General features: G+C 37.8%; 1 protein-coding gene across 1 annotated transcript in view; it reads left to right on the top strand.

The window, feature by feature from the left end:
- DNAH8 (dynein axonemal heavy chain 8) overlaps positions 1-18,552 on the top strand; it is a 330,122-nt gene that overhangs the window by 43,247 nt on the left and 268,323 nt on the right. Inside the window, exons 13-21 of the mRNA XM_027127141.1 lie at positions 1,618-1,815; positions 3,695-3,771; positions 5,079-5,178; positions 6,792-6,911; positions 8,319-8,454; positions 11,824-12,011; positions 16,607-16,687; positions 17,086-17,202; positions 18,017-18,136. Of these exons, the coding sequence (XP_026982942.1) occupies positions 1,618-1,815; positions 3,695-3,771; positions 5,079-5,178; positions 6,792-6,911; positions 8,319-8,454; positions 11,824-12,011; positions 16,607-16,687; positions 17,086-17,202; positions 18,017-18,136 (1,137 nt within the window). The remainder of the gene's footprint in view (positions 1-1,617; positions 1,816-3,694; positions 3,772-5,078; positions 5,179-6,791; positions 6,912-8,318; positions 8,455-11,823; positions 12,012-16,606; positions 16,688-17,085; positions 17,203-18,016; positions 18,137-18,552) is intronic.

Genomic DNA, 18,552 nt, shown 5'->3' on the forward strand with positions numbered 1-18,552 from the left:
AGATCTTTGGTGGCAGGTATAATGCTGGTCATAATGAACATCCATCTGTAGAGCAGCAGCCCAAGCATTCCTGATGCTAGAGGGAGTGGGTAATAATGGCCAGCTACATTAGCTACTCCTCCTGCCTTACCTCTGGAGAAGCCCTGCCTGTAGTCTTAAGGATACAACTTCATGCCACAAAGGCTCAGCAGTCAGAGCCAACGCAGCACTCCCTAGGGGCCTTACTTGAAGTGCATCCTGGTTACTAGGTTATTCCAACTCCCCTGTGCTAAGAATTCCTTGGCTGACTGGCATCTCTCCCAGGTGTAATTGGTGGATGTTGGTGTCCAGATTCTTAAAGGTGGGGCATAATAGTTGCCCTGAAATGTTGCCAGAATTTTTATAATCCTCTAGAGGTGGTTACTGAACTGCCTTGGTGGGCTTCCCCTGCTGAGTGGGGCACAGCAGGGACCACTGTGGGACTACCCCTATGAGCTCTTAAATAGTTGAAGAGGAGAGACAGAAGGGCAGGCTAAGCCAGAGCCTGTTAGGGAAAGCTCAGATCCAGATGTCAGGATGACCAAGTACGAAAGTCAGAGGACAGATAGGATTGAGCTTGGGGTTGGAGAACCAAGACCTCAGAGTTGGGCAGAGATGTTGGGGATCTTTAAGGAACAAGTGAGGAGGAAAGTGCTAGTGTGTCAGCTTAGGGTGCCTGAAATGCATCTTTTTTGGTAGATGGAGACTTGGTGCATTGAGTGTTAGTCTGCCCTAAAGAACCAGAATTGTGTATAATATCCCTTGTTTCTTCTTCCTGTTCCTGCCATGTAAATTTTGGTGAATATTGGTTTCCCAATATTGATGAATTTGGTTTCCCAGAGCTCTGTCTTTAGTTTTCTTCTCACCCTGAACACTTGTGGGAGAGAAGCGAAGGAGTGGGAAGCTTTGAGGATTGTTTTCCAGAGCAGGAATCAAAATGGGGAATCATTTTGATGAATATTAAGGAACTGAGTAGCCTGTGGACATGAAAGACTTTTTTTTTTTTGGTGAAGTAGGTGGTGTTGGTACGTTGAGATGGAGCCAGCTGTTTCTGAAATAAAGTTCATTGTGAGGATTTTCCAGGGTTCTTTAGGGGTCAGAAGTGACTACGGTCGTCTTTCAGGATTGTGTGACCTTTCCTTTGCCTGAATGTGGAATTATGCTAGTGTTACATATCAGAACTATGGTGAGGGCCAGAAAAATGGTAACACTTTTGAATCCAGTGATCCAGTGAAACGATTTTCAGAACATTCTCCAGAACAAAATGCTGAAACTATTTAGACATCTGCAAGGGCTTTTACTCACTGTCCCTCACCACCCCACCTCCTCTTGGAAGACAAGGTGATCAGATTCTGAGAAAGGCTCTAAACTCTCTCTACTTATGGCAGAACATCCTCCGTCTTAAATAGTCTAAGGGTAGTAATGACTGGAACAGAAATTTGTCTTCTGTTTTATCTCCTCTGGTTGGTTTTACCTTAAATGATTCTAAAGCCTGTTTATTGGCTTATTTTTTAAAAATCATTAATTCATTAAGAGTTAATTCTAGGGAAGGGTGCTAATTTCTAACTTTTAAACTAAAGTAACACTTTTCTTTTTAAGATTACAGAAATGATAACTACTGTGCAAACATATTCAGCCTTGAGCAATTCTCCCATAGAGGGAATAGACATTATGGCAATAAAATTCAAAAATATATATCAAGGGGTTAAGACAAAGCAGTATGATATTTTGGATCCAAGAAGGACAGAATTTGACATGGATTACTTAGATTTCACGGCAAAAATCAAGGCTTTAGAGGTAAGTAATTATACATACTTTTGATTTAGTAAAGCTGAAATGTAATCAATAGTACTGAAATTCACATATTTACTATTTATTACAAATTACTCTTGCAAATTGATCAAAAATATTTGCCAGCATGAATAATTTTCTAACCAGCCCACAAAATGTTTTCTTTTTTTTTTTAAATGAAAAATGAGCTTATTCAATAAAAGATATCAGTAACTAACCAGAAGCCCAAAGGGCTTATTGTAGCTGGGTTTATTTTTAATGTGCATTAAAAAATATATTTGATTTTTGTTGTGCCAAGGACTAGTGTCACTTGTCCTGTGTAAGAATTCGTAGGCCTTGTTCTTTGTTCAGTGTGAGAAGATTTGAGAGCAGATTAGGACAGTGGAACACTCTTCCCTTGGCACTGCGCTTTATGGCCACATTCTCTCTGCAGCTTAGAGGATGACTCTGAAGAGACCCTCCTCCTGTCTGTCGTAGCTGAAGGGACACCAGAGGGATGAGACTGTAACAGGTTTCTTTCTCACCTTTTGGGCTAATATGACTTCAGTTACTCTCTTACTGAAAACTGTTAACCCAGGTGTAGCCCCAGGGAATGGTCTCCTCTTTGCTGCAGAATGTCTTGGAGACACAGAGAGGGACAAGAATATACCCTGCCCACTTCCTGAGTCTTAAATCCTTGCCAAGAAGGTGAGGAAGATGATATATTTTTTCTCAAGACTCTCTAAAAACTAGATTACATGTAATTTGTGCAATATAAATTTAAAAGATCCTAAAATTCTAGCAACAACACTTTTTCTTTTTGACACAAATTTCCTTTCAGTTTTTGAAAGTTAGACTCTGATAGGAAGATATATTTTACTTTTTACTTTTAATGTTTGGTTTTGGGAGTTATATCTTGATAGCAGTGAGAATTTGTGTTTTTTAAAAAACTTATTGCTTAAATTATTTTTATGATTCATTAATAAGATTATATGTTATAAAGCCTTAACTGTGGTCTTAGATACAAGTTTAGCTTTCAGTAAATTTAGAGGCCGTATTAAGTTTTTAGTATCTAAAAAGATATGTCAGTGTTTTAACTTTTCTTCCTTTTCCAATGTTTGATTAATGGGTGTAGTATGTATTTGTAGACAGTACCAATATAATCTATAAGTGAAAGTAATTTGTGGAGTGCTTCAGTTCCGTCAGTTGGGCACCAGGAGTTTGGAGTTCACTGCTCGGGATGGTGGGAGTCTTGGAAGAACATTTTTGGCTTCTTATTCCTCCTTAGCGTGGCAAAGAGGTTTCTGAGAGCAGCAGTGTTAGAAAATGACACCTTGGGTTCACGTTGGGTGTCTATAGTGTCATTACACTGCTCTACCGACATGCTAAGAAATCCTAAATCTCCCCAAAAAATGTACTTTGTAAGGGACTTACACTCCTTCCATAAATTCTCTAGGTCAACATCCAATAAATAATGAGCGGCAAATGCAAACCACATATATGATTTTAATTTTTTAGTAGCCACGTGCATAAAAGTAAAAAAAGTAGGTGATGTTAATTTTAATGATATACTTTATTCAACCCAACATATTCAAAATATTATCATTTTAACATGTCACTAATAAAAACCATTATGAGATATTCTTTTTTCATACTGTCTTTGAAGTTTTGTGTGTATTTTACATTTATAGCACATCTCACTTAGAAGTAGTGACATTTTTAAGTGCTCAGTAGAAACATGTGGCCAGTGGCCACCATACCAGACAGTGCAGTTCTAGATGCTTAGATGGTAGATGTATTTAAGGCTCGTATTTTGATTCTGTAGGAGAATCATTCATTGTTGTTAAACAAAACTAATCTTTTCCTTAACTCAAAAAATCATTCAAACATTAATATTGCATTTCAGGTACAAATACAGGCATTTATGAACAGTACTTTTGGAAAAATTTTGTCTTCTCAGCAGGCTCTTCAGCTGCTTCAGAGGTATTTATAATGCATTAAGCAGTATAGTTTCTAGGTGGGATAACTTTATAGCTGAAAATAACAATTTGAAAAAACGTTTGGAAATCTCTCCTATGTAAACTTTAAAACTTATAAACAGTAATCTCCCAATTACCATTAAATAGACTGGTGAAAATTGAAATATAGTATGATATTTTTCATTTTCAATTTTCATTGCATTTTTTGGTAGCGGAAAATCTTTCAATAAGGAAGTGATTTCACATTTTCCCCCAGCTATGTAATATGTTAAGGTTAATTTCGTAAGTGTTATTGGAAAGGGAACAAATAATGTTTAATTCTGCATACTGAAAGGATTTCTAACAGTGAAATTATCTAAGAATAGTAGGTCCCCAAACTTTCTGTTTTTCCTCCTGAGTGCTTCTGTAGCTGCCTTTCCTTCTAGTCCTGACAGCGGTGCTCCCCTAAAGGGCAGGAAAGCCTGGATTAGAAGGATGGGCTGGACCAGAAGCCGTTTTCTTGCAGCTCAGGAAGGGCTCACTACCCATGTTAGGGACCGTTTTGAAATTCTTCCCTGAGAGCCAGTGGATCTGGGTTTGGGTCTGACTTTGGGTTTGGATCTGACTTTCCCATCTCTCTAATGCTGGATCATACCTGTGAAACCTTACCTCATGAGACCATCATAAGAGTTGAAACAGACATATAATGATTTTGATGAGTGACAGTACTGTACAAACAGATGGCAGTACCATTTTCTTGGCAATTTCTCTGTCTCTCTCTCTTTTTACCTATGGTATGCTGGTGTCAACTCATTTTATTATCAGAAAGTTATGGTTCTAGTACTTCCTATGCATAACTTAGTCTCTTAGTGGAAGTGACATTTGGCTGACAAAATCATGATATCATTATGCCTATTTGGGATGACGTGAGCAGTAATATTGGCAAGGGGACATTCATTGAGCTCCCCTCCATCTTTGCTAAGCCAGCTCCCCACTCATCTTTTTAATCTCAGTTCAGATGTCACTTTTTCAAGGAAGTCTTTCTTGACTACCCAGACTTGGCTGGGTTCCCCTGTTACATGCATTTCTGGCACCCTTGTAATTTAAATAATTATTTATGTCACTCCTGACTGATCTCTGCCTTTTCCGTAAGGTAATCATTGGCTCCAAGAGGGCTGGAACCACACCTGTCTTGTCCATCACTGTAACCTAGGGCAATGCATGAGGCCTGGTGTGAATATCTGTCAAATGAGTGAATGGATTTTTAGGATTGCAACAATTAAGTGTGTTTCTCATTTATTTTTTACATTATTCACCCTCAATTGCTTTTAGATTCCAAAAACTGAACATTCCCTGTCTTCAATTAGAAATAAACCACACCATTGAGCTTATTCTTCAGTATTATGTGGCTGAACTTGAAGCTATTAAGAAGGCAAGTATCATATTTATAAATAGAATGGTACTCAGTACAAAAATATTCTGGAAGTATTTGCCATCATTATCTTGTGCCAAGCTTATCAGACAAATCCTCTCACTGCTGAGTATCTTTTTTTTTTTGGCGGTACGCGGGCCTCTCTCTGTTGTGACCTCTCCCGCTGCGGAGCACAGGCTCCGGACGCGCAGGCTCAGCGGCCATGGCTCACGGGCCCAGCCGCTCCGCGGCATGCGGGATCCTCCTGGACCGGGGCACGAACCCATGTCCCCTGCATCGGGAGGCGGACTCTCAACCACTATGCCACCAGGAAAGCCCTGCTGAGTATCTTTGATGCTCCTCTCTCTATGGGAGAAGGTGCTGACAGTGTGTGTCCCTGGACAGCCAGATCACACTCCTTTGCTCTTAAGAACTGTCTTTTTATGACAGCATTCATGTATGCATGGGAAAGCCCGTTTAAGTTAATATTTTTGGGTATCAAAATATGGGCTCTGGAGAATATTATGACAGATATAATGTAGCTGTGTGCTCCTGCTTTATTTTTTAATTTTTTTTAAGATAAGAAGTGATTTATTAGAGCATCCCTTGTGGTGTGGTGGCTAAGAATCCGCCTGCCAGTGCAGGGGACACGGGTTCGAGCCCTGGTCCGGGAAGATCCCACATGCCACGGACCATGCATGCAACTAAGCCTGTGTGCCACAGCTACTGAGCCTGTGCTCTAGAGTCCGTGAACCACAACTACTGAGCCCACGTGCCACAACTACTGAAGCCTGCGCGCCTAGAGCCTGTGCTCCGCAACAAGAGAAGCCACTGCAATGAGAAGCCCGCACACCACAACGAAGAGTAGCCCCCGCTCACCGCCACTAGAGAAAGCCCGCACGCAGCAACGAAGACCCAACAGCCAAAAATAAAATAAATAAATTTATAAAAAATAAAAGAAGTGATTTATTAGAATAGGACGCTTGTGAGGCTTACAAGTGGGCGGGCCAGAGGGTGCTGCGCACAGAGAACTTAGTGGGCAACAATTTTATAATTAAAGGAAAAGTTGGGAGGGGGAGAAGACCACCTTCTTCCTCATTTTTTTTTAATTTTACTTAAAAAAATTTTTTTTTATTGGGGTATAGTTGATTTACAATGTTGTATTAGTTTCAGGTGTACAGCAAAGTGAAACAGTTATACATATACATATATCCACTCTTTTTTTTTCTTGATTCTCTTCCCATATAGGCCACTACAGAGTACTGAGTAGAGTTCCCTGTGCTATACAGCAGGTTCTTATTAGTTACGTATTTTATGTATAGTGGTGTGTATATGTCAACCCCAAGCTCCAGCTTTTGAATACCTCCTTAAAATTGGGGATAAAAGGCAGAAAAAAAGTATACATGTAATGGGAAGTAAGGGTTAAGAGAGAATTAAGTGTCGTATATTGTAATCATCATAGTTTTTGAGCCTCAGGTTGATATCTCTGGAGTGCATTTACGTATTTATTGACTACCTCTTGTGTATAAAACATATGAATAATGGTAAAACATCAATACAAATATAGCTGTATATATTTTTGCCTTTTCCATTGTATTGAATTTCAAACATTAATGCCAGACCTTTAATTACAGCTTTATCATTCTCAAAAAGATGACCCACCTCTTGCTCGCAACATGCCCCCTGTAGCAGGAAAGATCCTTTGGGTGAGGCAGCTCTATCACCGGATAAGTGAGCCCATCAACTATTTTTTTGTAAGCCAATAGTTAAATTTACAGTATGTGGATCATGGTGGTTTTTAATACAAGAAATATATTTTATCCTGTAACATTTGTGTCCAGTAAAGTAGCTAGAGCTAATTCTTTTACTGGGCAAAGGAAATTTAGTTTACAAATATGCTTGAGAGAGACTAAGCCATTTCTTTCGTGTTTGGTAGATAATCCCATTTAATTATAGTTAATCTCTAAGGGGATGAATCTTAAAAACTTATGACGCTTAATAAACAGGACACTCTCTTTTGTAAAATAATTGTTTTGAAAATAATAGAACACAGACCTAGTACTGAAACTTACTTCTATATGCGGACGAATAGGTCACTGATACACATTAGTGAAGGTTAGGATGCACTCAGAGTATATTCCTGTGTATTGGACTGAGACCAAGAGCAGAGTATAATAGAGTACATTCATCCTCTGTGTCCTTAAGACTATTAGATTTCTGAAAAACACCGGGATAGTCTTAAGCCTTGTTGGCATTCTGAAATTGCCAGTTTGTTTTCTCTTTCTCTCTTTTTTTTTTTTGTTGTTGTTTTCTGTTTGTTTTGCTTTATTTGCTTTGTTTTTTAAAAAGACAGAGTAGCAAAGCAGAGTTGGTTTGCCTGGTGTTATGTCTTAGGCCTAAACGTGGAACAAAATAGCTACAAAACAACAGTCCTGCAAATAATTTTATTATTTAAGCATTATCAGATATTAAGTTTTTGTTGTTTCCGTTTGGCTGCTATCATTTATTTTATTGTTATCAATATTAAAAAAAAATTAAAACGATGACCTTAGACAAGAGGCCAGGATGGGGACTGAATTGTTTATTGACTTTATAGTGACGGAGCAGAGATTGTCCTGTTTTTGGTAATGTGTGAATCAAAACAAAAAAATGTTCAATTTCTTCATAAAGAAATTTGGTTTCTGTTCTTTGATGTACATTTACTTTTTTTTTTTTTTTTTAATTTGGAGAGGAGGGAGGGAGAGGGAGGGAGGGAGGGAATCTATACTTACTTCTTTTTTTGGTGCTGAATTTAGGAATTTGCCCTGATAGTCACAGTTCAAGGAAAATCAGTTCATTGTATCTTGCCCAGAAAAGTAGGGAGGGAACAGAGCATTGGAGGTGGAGACTTTCAGTGCCTGGGACCGGCTGTAGGCCTAGAGACCTCTCTTTTTAAATCCTTTATTTCCTTTTCCAGTTTCCCCTTTCTACTGATCAGGTTTCCCTACTTCCATCTGTAGCTTGTCTGGCCTTCCTCATCTCTGATTTTTGTCTGAGGTAAAATCTAAATGGGTAGTATCATTATTTGATGTCATTTAAAATGTAAATAGCTTTATGGTTTGGGTAAGAAAACAATCAGCAGACTTTTAAAAATAAATCTTTGTTTTTCCCTTAAAAAACAGAAAAACTCGGAAATTTTGTCAAGTGCGGAAGGCAAAGCTGTCATTCGTCAGTATAATAAAATTTCCTACGTTCTGGTGGAATTTGAGGTGGTCTATCATACAGCCTGGATCAAAGAGATCTCGCAGTTACAGTATGGTGTGTGTAAGACTGCAGTGACACTACAGAGCGGGTGTTAGGAGATTTTGAATGAGTTTGTGGTTCCGGAGAATTTTTACATCTTTTTTATATAACTGTATGATGGTTAAATTTAGATTTGGGGAGGATACAATTATTTATTTCTTTACAGTTAATAATATTCTGATTTTATAAGCAGAAATTGTCATGAGCTTAAAGTTGATATACTAAGATTATGACTTTATCCTGAAAAACAGTATTTAAAAGTAAATAACAAGACTCCTTATTGATATTTCTCCATCTATTTGGGAAGGTTTTATATCCAGTTTTATCATGCTATAGATTCAAATCACAGTCCTAATCAGAGGAAAAGGAATTGCAGCTTGCTTGTCTTCCTTCCTTTCTCCCTCTCTCCTCCTTTCCTCCCTTCCTTCCTTCCTCCCTCCCTTCCTTTTTTCCCCTCCTCTCTTCCTCCCTCCCTCCCTTTCTTTCTCTTCCTGTAACTGAATTTAACTTCACTTCTGATCTCCATTAAATTAAGAGTATTAGGGCTGTGTTCAAGTACCTCTGAGGGGTGCCAAGGTGTTGGGAAGAGTTAAGTGTGAGGTGCGGGGGTGGATGGTTTTAAGCCATCATCCATCTATGCTGGCATCACCTGGGATGTTGTTGTTATTGTGTGGGCTCAGTTGTTGGTCAGTTCAGGTTCCTGCTTTGTCTCATATTTACCTTAATCTCTTATTCGTAACCTTGGTGGAACCCTGACTGTGTCCCCTGGTAGGAAAGTTTCTCCCTCCCACGCCAGGATCTCCACTTCAGCAGAGCACAGAATTGCAGGCATAGGAAGCACAAATTCGGAGGTCGGCTCACTGGGAGTGATGGTGAGAGGGGCCACTCCTAGTTCTGACTCTTGGTTCCAGACCCATGTACTTTAGTTGTTGGGGACACAGCACTATATACAGGCCATTGATCCACTGCATGATTGCATCCTGGAGGACAGGGCTTCAACCCTGCAGGATGTCTTCCCACCTGGCACCTTAGTTAAGCCTCAAATACACCACTTCTATCAGGCGAGCTGTTTCTGGGTAATGCACATGGTAGGGCCCTATGGATCCTAATGAAAACCTGCTAATGGAGCAACGGTCTCAAAAGAGCATTAAAAGAAGGTTATAATTCACATTATAGGAGAGAGCAAAGAGCATTTTTAGCAATTGAAATATGGAGCAGGTACTGTTTTGCTTCTACAATACTATGCACTTTTCTAAATTGTTTTTGTCCTGCTGATTTTTCCTCTTATCTGCACACATTCCATAAAAAGTTCAACAATCCCCTGATCTATAAAGCCCTTCTTTATTCTTCCTGGCCGATAATAATGTCTTCCTCCTCCAGAGGCCCCCCCCCACACTTTATCATGACATTTGTTGCTTTATAGATCTGTCTTATCTCCCCTACACATTCCAGGAATACTCTCTGTGTCTGTTTCATCTTTGTGTCCTTTTAATAACAGTCATAGTTAACATTTATATAATATTTATCATATGCCAGGCTGTGTCTAAGCACTTTACATATACAACCTCCTTTGATTCTCATGGCAACCCTCTGAGGAATTATTATTATCCTCATTTTACAGATGAGGAAACTGAGGTACTCAGAAGTTAAGCAACTTGCCCAAGATCACAGAGCTAGGAAGTGGCAGGGCCAGGATTCAAACATGCCTTTCATGTGAACACAGGCTAGTGGAAATGAATTGCTCTGGAAGGCTTCTTCTTGTTATATTGATGTAACTATACTTAACCATATAGAAACTTGGAATAATAATTGGAGAACTAGTATTGGCCTCCTTTTGATTTGCTGTATAAAGTTTCTCTAATGATGATTCACATAGAATGTTCACTCAGTCCTGGAGCAGACTTCCTGGCTGTCATTTTTTTTTTTTGTGAAGATATTGGGGGTAGGAGTTTATTAATTAATTAATTTATTTTTGCTGTGTTGGGTCTTCGTTTCTGTGCGAGGGCTTTCTCTAGTTGTGGCAAGCAGGGGCCACTCTTCATCGTGGTGCGCGGGCCTCTCACTATCACGGCCTCTCTTGTTGCGGAGCACAGGCTCCAGACGCGCAGGCTCAGTAATTGTGGCTCACGGGCCTAGTTGCTCCGTGGCATGTGGGATCCTCTCAGACCAGGGCTCGAACCCGTGTCCCCTGCATTAGCAGGCAGATTCTCAACCACTGCGCCACCAGGGAAGCCCTGGCTGTCATTATTATTAGTGGTCTTGCTGATCATTTTGTCCTGTCAAGGAAGCTCAGAACTGTCTTGAGGAACACAAATTTCATTACTGGAATGTCTCAATGTTATTTTGGAATTTACTTGGGAGGATAAATGATTTCTAGCCAAATTTTAAAAAGATTCCAAATGAATTGGGTAAAGTTTTTAGTTGACATCTTCATGAAACCAGCAACATTAAGAATCATATCAAGACTAATTTTATTTGTTGAGTAAAAGTCAACTAACTTCAAAGAGAGATACAGTCTATTTTGCTTTACTAGAAATTTGATGCAGCCATAGTCTGTGAAGTAATGTGAGGCTTGGAAGATACATGTCCAATTCTCATGTTATCAGTGTTTGTTAATATAAAATGCAACTCAAGCTGGCACATACTAGTCTATAAGTGTGTTATTATTATTCCTCTAGAAGTAATTCATGTTGGGATAACAAATGATCTAAGGCTATTCAGCATGAACCATTTGGGATTATGTATTTCAATTCTCAATAAAAAACATATCTGAAAGTGCCTATTTATATGAATGATGTTCATGTAGTAACTCAGGTGTAGGCTAAAAAATATCTTCCTCTACATTCTAGGAGTTCACAACTCAATGGTGTTTAATAAATATTTCTTACTGATACTGAGCCTAGTTATTGATTTAAGTCAGACAAACCTCCTTAAAGAAGCCACTTTGGAGTTAGGTGTAGAAAAGTGTTTGAAATCTATGAAGTGTGTCATATTTTGTAGTTGGACACATCTTCCAGTTCTCTCTCCCAGGGGTTAAATCACAATCCATAAAAATAAACTGACATTGTATTACAGCCCTTTTAGATCCACTCAGAAAAGTATCGCAGTTCATAGCACAAAGGCTAACCATTCTTGGTCCATTTTTATACCTCTCTGGATCTGATTTTATAGTTTGCAGATACTCTGCATTCGTTTATCTAAGTTTTGAGCACTGACTGTGTATCAGATACTGTGCCTTAGCACCTGGGATATCCAAAACTATTGTTCTATTCTTAAGAAGTCAGTAGTTCAATGGTGAAGACAGGCATGTAAACAGGGCTGGAAGCAGAAATCTAGAATGACAGAAATCTAGAATAAGTTATGTCGATAATTGTTTATTTGTAGCTTTGCAAGCCACACTTTTTGTGCGACATCCAGAAACAGGGAAGTTGCTGGTTAATTTTGATCCCAAAATTTTGGAAGTTGTTCGGGAAACTAAATGCATGATAAAAATGAAGCTGGATGTACCAGAACAGGCAAAGAGATTGCTAAAATTGGAAAGTAAATTGAAAGGAGATAAATTGTACTTGCAGGTAAGATGGATGCTATTTTCTAGTTATTTTGAAAGAGTTTTTTTTTTTTTGTATTTTTTTTTTTTAAAGAAAAAGATACCTTTGCAGTTGTGCTAATGCAGCATTGGGGAGAAATTTGTTATTATGTTGATTCTTTTAATTTTTTCAGCTTTATTGAGGGTTAATTGACAAAATTGTAAGATAATTAAAGTGTACATTGTGATGATTTGATATACATATATATTGTGAAAGGATTCCTTCCATCTAGTCAGTTAACTAACACATCCATCACTATATATATATTGGTGAGAACATTTAAGTTCTACTCTCTTAGCAGATTTCAATTGTACGATAACGGTGTTATCAACTAGTCACCATGTTATACATTAGATTCTCATATCTTATTTGTCTTATAGCTGAAAGTTTGTACCTTTTTACTAATACCTCCCTATTTCCCCTACCCCTGACAACTACTTTTCTACTCTGTGTTGGATTTTTTAGATTCCACATATAAGTGATATTATACAGTTTGTCTTCCTCTGTCTGACTTACATCACTTAGCACAATGCCCTCAAGGTCCATCCATGTTGTCACAAATGCAGGATGTCCTTCTTTCTCATGGTTGAATAATATTCCATTGTGTATATATCACCTCTTTATCCCTTCATCCATTGATGGATGGTTGTTTCCATATTTTGGCTATTGTGAATAATGCTGCAATGAACATTGGAGTGCATATATATTTTCAAATTAGTATTTTTATATTCTTTGGATAAAATCCCAGAAGTGGAATTGCTGGATCATATGGTAGTTCTCCTTTAGTTTCTTGAGGAACCTCCATACTGTTTTCCATAATGGTTGCACCAATTTACATTCCCGCCAACAGTGCCTGAGGGTTCCTTACTCTCCACATCCTCACTAGCATTTGTTATTTGTTATCTTTTTTTTGATAATAGCTATTCTGATAGTTGTGAGGTGGTATCTCACTATGGTTTTGATTAGTGAAGGTGAACAATTTTTAATGTTCCTATTGGCCATTTTTATGTCTTCTTCAGAAAAATGTCTATTCAGTTCCTTTGCCCATGTTTTAACTGGATTGTTTGCTATTGAGTTTTGTGAGTTCTTTATGTATTTGGATATTAATCCCTTATCACATATATGATTTGTAAGTATTTTACCATAGGTTGTCTTTTCATTTAGTTGACGAAAACAAAATGAGGACGTTTTTTAGTTTGATGTAGTCTCACTCATTTATTTTTGCTTTTGCTGCTTGTGCTTTTGGTGTTAAATCCAAAAAAATCATGGCCAATACTGATGTCAAGAAGTTTACCCCCTATGTTTACTTCTAGGAGTTTTATGGTTTCGGGTCTTAAATTTAAGGCTTTAATCCATTTTGAGTTTATTTTTGTGTACAGTATAAGGTAGAGGTCCAATTTCATTCTTTTGCATGTGGCTGTCCAGTTTTCCCAATATCATTTACTGAAGAGATTGTCCTTTCACCATTGAATATTTTTGACTTAGTATACTCTTGGTTGTTTGTAAATGAATTGACCATATATGCATGGGTTTATTTCTGGGCTCTATTCTGTTCCATTGTCGATTCTTGTTAGCATTAAAATACTGACATGCAAACAAAAGGGAAGGAAGTGAAAGGATTATCAGAAATCAGATTTAGACTTATGGATAACGACAATGATGAAGAGTGAGTTTAAAAAATTCTTAATATTATAATTTTATAGATTAAGTGCATTATATTTTATAATATGTTTAATGATACTAGTAAGATATAAATTAATGAAGTAGTATGACTGTAAAATGACATGAGTGGAAAGTGATTTTCAACATTGTGGTGTAAAATGGAGCAACAACAAAAAAGATCAGAGTATTAGAATAGAGATTCTCAAAACCATTTTTTAAAAATAACAAGCTTATTGAGATATAATTCACATACCGTACAATTTATCCATTTTAAGTGTACAATTTAATGGTGTTAGTATATTCACACATTTGGACAATCACCATCAATTTTAGAACATTTTCATCATTCCCAAAAGAAACCCCATATCCGTTAGCAGTCACTTCCCATGTTCCCCCAAGTCTTTCTACATCTTCCCCTGGCAACCACTAATCTACTTACTGTCTCTATGGATTTGCCTATTCTGGGCATTTCATACAAATGGAATCATTCAATATGTGGTGTTTTGTGATTCGCTTCTTTAACCTAGCACAATATTTTCAAAGTTCATTCATATTGTTCCATGGATCAGTACCTTATTCTTTTTTATGGCTAAATAATATTCCATTGTGTGGTTATACCACATTTTAGGCATCCATTCATCAGTTGATGGACATCTGGGTTATTTTCACTTTTTTGCATTATGAGTTATGCTGCTGTGAACATTTGTATACAAGCTTTTGGGTGGACATATGTTTTCATTCTCTTAGGAATATGAACTAGGTGTGAAATTGCTGAGTTTCATTAACTTCGTAACTCTATGTTTAACCTTTTGAATAACTGACACACTCTGTTTTCCAAAAAGGCTGCATGCATTATTTTATATGTGCACCAGCAGTGGATGATGGTTCCACTTTCTCCACATCCTTGCCAACACTTGTTACTGTCTGTCTTTTTCATTTAAACATCATTTGGATGTGAAGTGGTATTTCCATGGGTTTTGATTTGCATTTCTTCATGGCTGTTGATGTTGAGGATGTTTTCATGTGCATATTGGCCATTTGTAGATCTTTGGCGGAGTGTCTATTCGAATCGCTACCCATTTATTTGTTATTTGTCTTTTTTATTATTGAATTGTGAGAATTCATTATACATTCAAATCCTTTATGAGATATATGATTTGCAGATATTTTCTTCTGTTCTGCGGGTTTTTTCATTTCTTTTTTTTTTATAAGCCAAGCAAATTAAGAATGGTTTTTTTTTTAAAAAATATTTATTTATTTATTTGGTTACACTGGGTCTTAGTTGCAGCAGGAGGGCTCCTTAGTTGCGGCTCCAGGCCTTCTTAGTTGCGACTCACTGGCTCCTTAGTTGCAGCTTGCCAGCTTCTTAGCTGTGGTATGCAGACTCCTTAGTTGTGGCATGCAAACTCTTAGTTGCGGCCTACATGTGGGATCTAGTTCTCTGACCAGGGATCAAACTCGGGCCCCCTGCATTGGGAGTGCAGAGTCTTAACCACTGCGCTGGGAAAAGAGGGAAGTCCCCTCTTTTCATTTTCTTGATAGTATCCTTTGAAGCACAAGCATTTTAAAATTTTGATGAAGTCCAATTTATCTACTTTATCTTTTGTCCCTTGTGATTTTAGTGTCATTTCTAAGGAATCATTGCTGAATCCAAGGTCACAAAGATGTATGCATATGCTTTGTTCTAGGAGTTTAATAGTTTTAGCTCTTACCAAAATATTATATACATATATATACACACACACATATATATATTTAAAAACCTGGACTTCCCTGGTGGCGTAGTGGTTAAGAATCCGCCTGCCAATGCAGGGGACATGGGTTTGATCCCTGGTCCAGGAAGATCCCACATGCTGCGGAGCAACTAAGCCCGTGCACCATAACTACTGAGCCTGCACTCTAGAGCTCGCGAGCCACGACTACTGAAACCCGCGCACCTAGAGCCCATGCTCCGCAACAAGAGAAGCCACCGCAATGAGAAGCCTGTGCACCGTAACGAAGAGTAGCCCCTGCTCACCACAGCTAGAGAAAGCCCACATGCAGCAAGGAAGACCCAATGCAGCCAGTAAATAGATAAATAAATGTTTCTTTAAAAAACCTCAGAGGAACGTTGGCATTGTGAAAACTTGGCTTCAGCATCAAAAGCCCTAGGTTTTTGTACTGGTTAGTTGCAACTTTACATGACTAAATGTCAAAAGTACTGTTTATAAATTGAGGTTAATATCACATGCAGTGAATCTTACAGGATTTTAGTTAGTATTGAATAATACTATGAAAGTCAAAGTCCTTTGCCAAGTGTCAAGTGTAAATAAAAGTTCAACTGCAAGTAAGAGAAAAGGAGGAAAGGAATTAATAACTTTGAAACTATTAAGCAAACATTGCAACAGTTTAATATTATTAATTTGGGGAAGAATTAACTTGAAACCACATCTCCCATCACAGTGCAATAAGTTACAAAATGGTAAAAAATTAATCATCATGGTTCATCTGTAAGAAATATCTAAAAGAAAATAGAATAGCTTTGTGTGTACATTTATTCTGATTCAAGAAAACAAGTGTGGCATCAGTGATGAGTATGCTGTAATATGTCAGAAGACAGGGAACAGAAAGGGTGAAAATGTGTAATGACAGACATAATGAAAGAAGAATTGTCCAAACCATTTAAAATGGCATAAATCTAGAAAGACAGATAATAATTATGAAAAATGTAAATCTAGGAATCTCCAATGACTTACTGTTTAAAGGGGATGCTCAGGTAATTTACAGGTGAGGAAAAAGTATAGCAAATTAGCATAAATAGTCAGCCTCCATCTTTCAGGGCTATGAGAAAACAGGTAAAATGAAACCTTCCGGGTATGAATCAAAATATGACTGTTGCTTTAAAATAAAGTAAAACATGCCATTTTGACTTTTAACAGGGTCTTCTGCAGTATTATGATGAGTTATGTCAGGAAGTACCTCCTGTGTTTGTCAATCTGATGACCCCTAAAGTGAAAAAGGTTGGTAATATTGAAGGCTTATATTGACTTCCCTGTCGTTTAAAATTAGATTCCAGTTCTACAGATAATGGATTTTAGAACATCTATTCTTGCCAAAACTCTCTTTCTACTTCAACTTTATAGCTCTATTTTCCCTACAGGATGATTTCTTGTCTTAAGTTTTGTTGCCTTTGAAAAACAAATAAATCTAAATAATGAGCACTTTCTAAGAATCCATGATTGCTTTATGGACAGCCAAAGATGATTAAAAACAAAATGTCACCTTTACTAGGTATAATGGAGGGGAAATAGAATTAAGGAAATACAGCCTATAATATTTCCAGGTAATAAAAGGCAGCCTTTTTTATAAATGCAGATGCTCCTTTTTAATAATGGAAACTGTTTTTCTCTTTTTCTAGGTGGAATCTGTGTTGAGACAAGGGCTCACAATATTGACATGGTCATCTTTAACACTAGAAAGCTTTTTTCAAGAAGTTGACTCAGTTTTGGATATGTTCAATCAACTCTTAAAGAAGGTATGATGGATACATTTTTAAAAACTACATACATTAATACTCAGGCTGTAAGTAATGGTTTGATTACCTATGAAAGCTCTTTAAAGGGTGTGACTTTTAACTAAAAGAACATCCATTACGTTAAAAAAAAAAAAGCTTTATGTTTCTTTAACTGATTTGGGGCCTTTTCATTTAGGGTTGCCTTGTTCTTGTCCCCAAATTACCTTGCCTTTAATATGTTAAAACGATGGTTCAACACCACAGCGTAGTTTAGAAAATGGAATAGTTGTAGACTGTGCAAGATGGCAGGATGGAGTGCTTACATTTTAAGGCATCTAATGTTAATTAGATGAGGTAGTCATCCAGTTGGAGACTGTCTATTGATTTCTGATATGTTTGCTACATGAAACATGTAAATCTTTTTAGATGTGCTAGTCTGTCTGTGGTGGCAGCATAGTGTTATAGACAAAACCCAGAGGCTTGGGAGTCAGATAAACCGAGGTAGGATTCTTTGACTTTCACCAGCTGTGTGTTCCTCCCTGGGTTACTTGACTTATCTGAGCCTTGGTTTCTCTAGCTGTAAAACTGGGATAGTAATGATTCATGGGCTGGAATGAAGACTGAAGGAGATAACACATATGAGGTTATGGCACATGTTGCTGCTCAATTAAACTTCAGTTCCATGTCAAGCACAGATGTACTCCTAAAATTCCCACCAAATTATGCTTGTCTCAGGCTGCAAGTTTCCAGATATAGCCCTCTAAATCAATTTGTAACTCAAGGGCATTTTGGATGAAAGAGGATTTTTCTTCTATGTGTGTTTTCTCATTGGTAGATCAGTGACTTGTGTGAAATGCATATTGATACAGTTCTAAAGGAGATAGCCAAAACAGTGTTAATTTCCCTGCCGGAAAGCGGTGCTACCAAAGTAGAAGATATGTTGACACTCAATGAGGTATGCATTTATGTATTATATTTTATTCATAGAAATATTGGCTCATAAACCTAAAATGTGAATTTGCAATCTAAACGTAGAAATCTCTGTCCATGGCATTTAGACATTCTGGGGTCTTTTTGGACATCCTCAGCTCCAAAGACTTATAAGGTATCAACAGCTCAAGCCCAGGGTCACACCTTAGACATTATCTTAAAAATGTCCTCAGCCTCATGCTGGAGTCCCCTTGGGTCCTGTCAGTGCTCACTGCTCTTCTTCCTCTGTGCATGCTCCCAGGGCAATATCATCTACACTCATGGTTTTAACTACCACATCCTTTCCCCTTAAGTCATCCATACACCTGGGCGTCATCCAGCCTCCTCTCCTCACTTCCATCCCAAAACCCAGTCAGTCTTTTAGGGCTTAGCCAGGTTTTG

This window comes from Aethalodelphis obliquidens, unplaced genomic scaffold (assembly GCF_003676395.1).
Source record: "Aethalodelphis obliquidens isolate GAN/ISIS:26980383/991018 unplaced genomic scaffold, ASM367639v1 scaffold31, whole genome shotgun sequence".
Taxonomy (NCBI): Eukaryota; Metazoa; Chordata; class Mammalia; order Artiodactyla; family Delphinidae; genus Aethalodelphis; species Aethalodelphis obliquidens.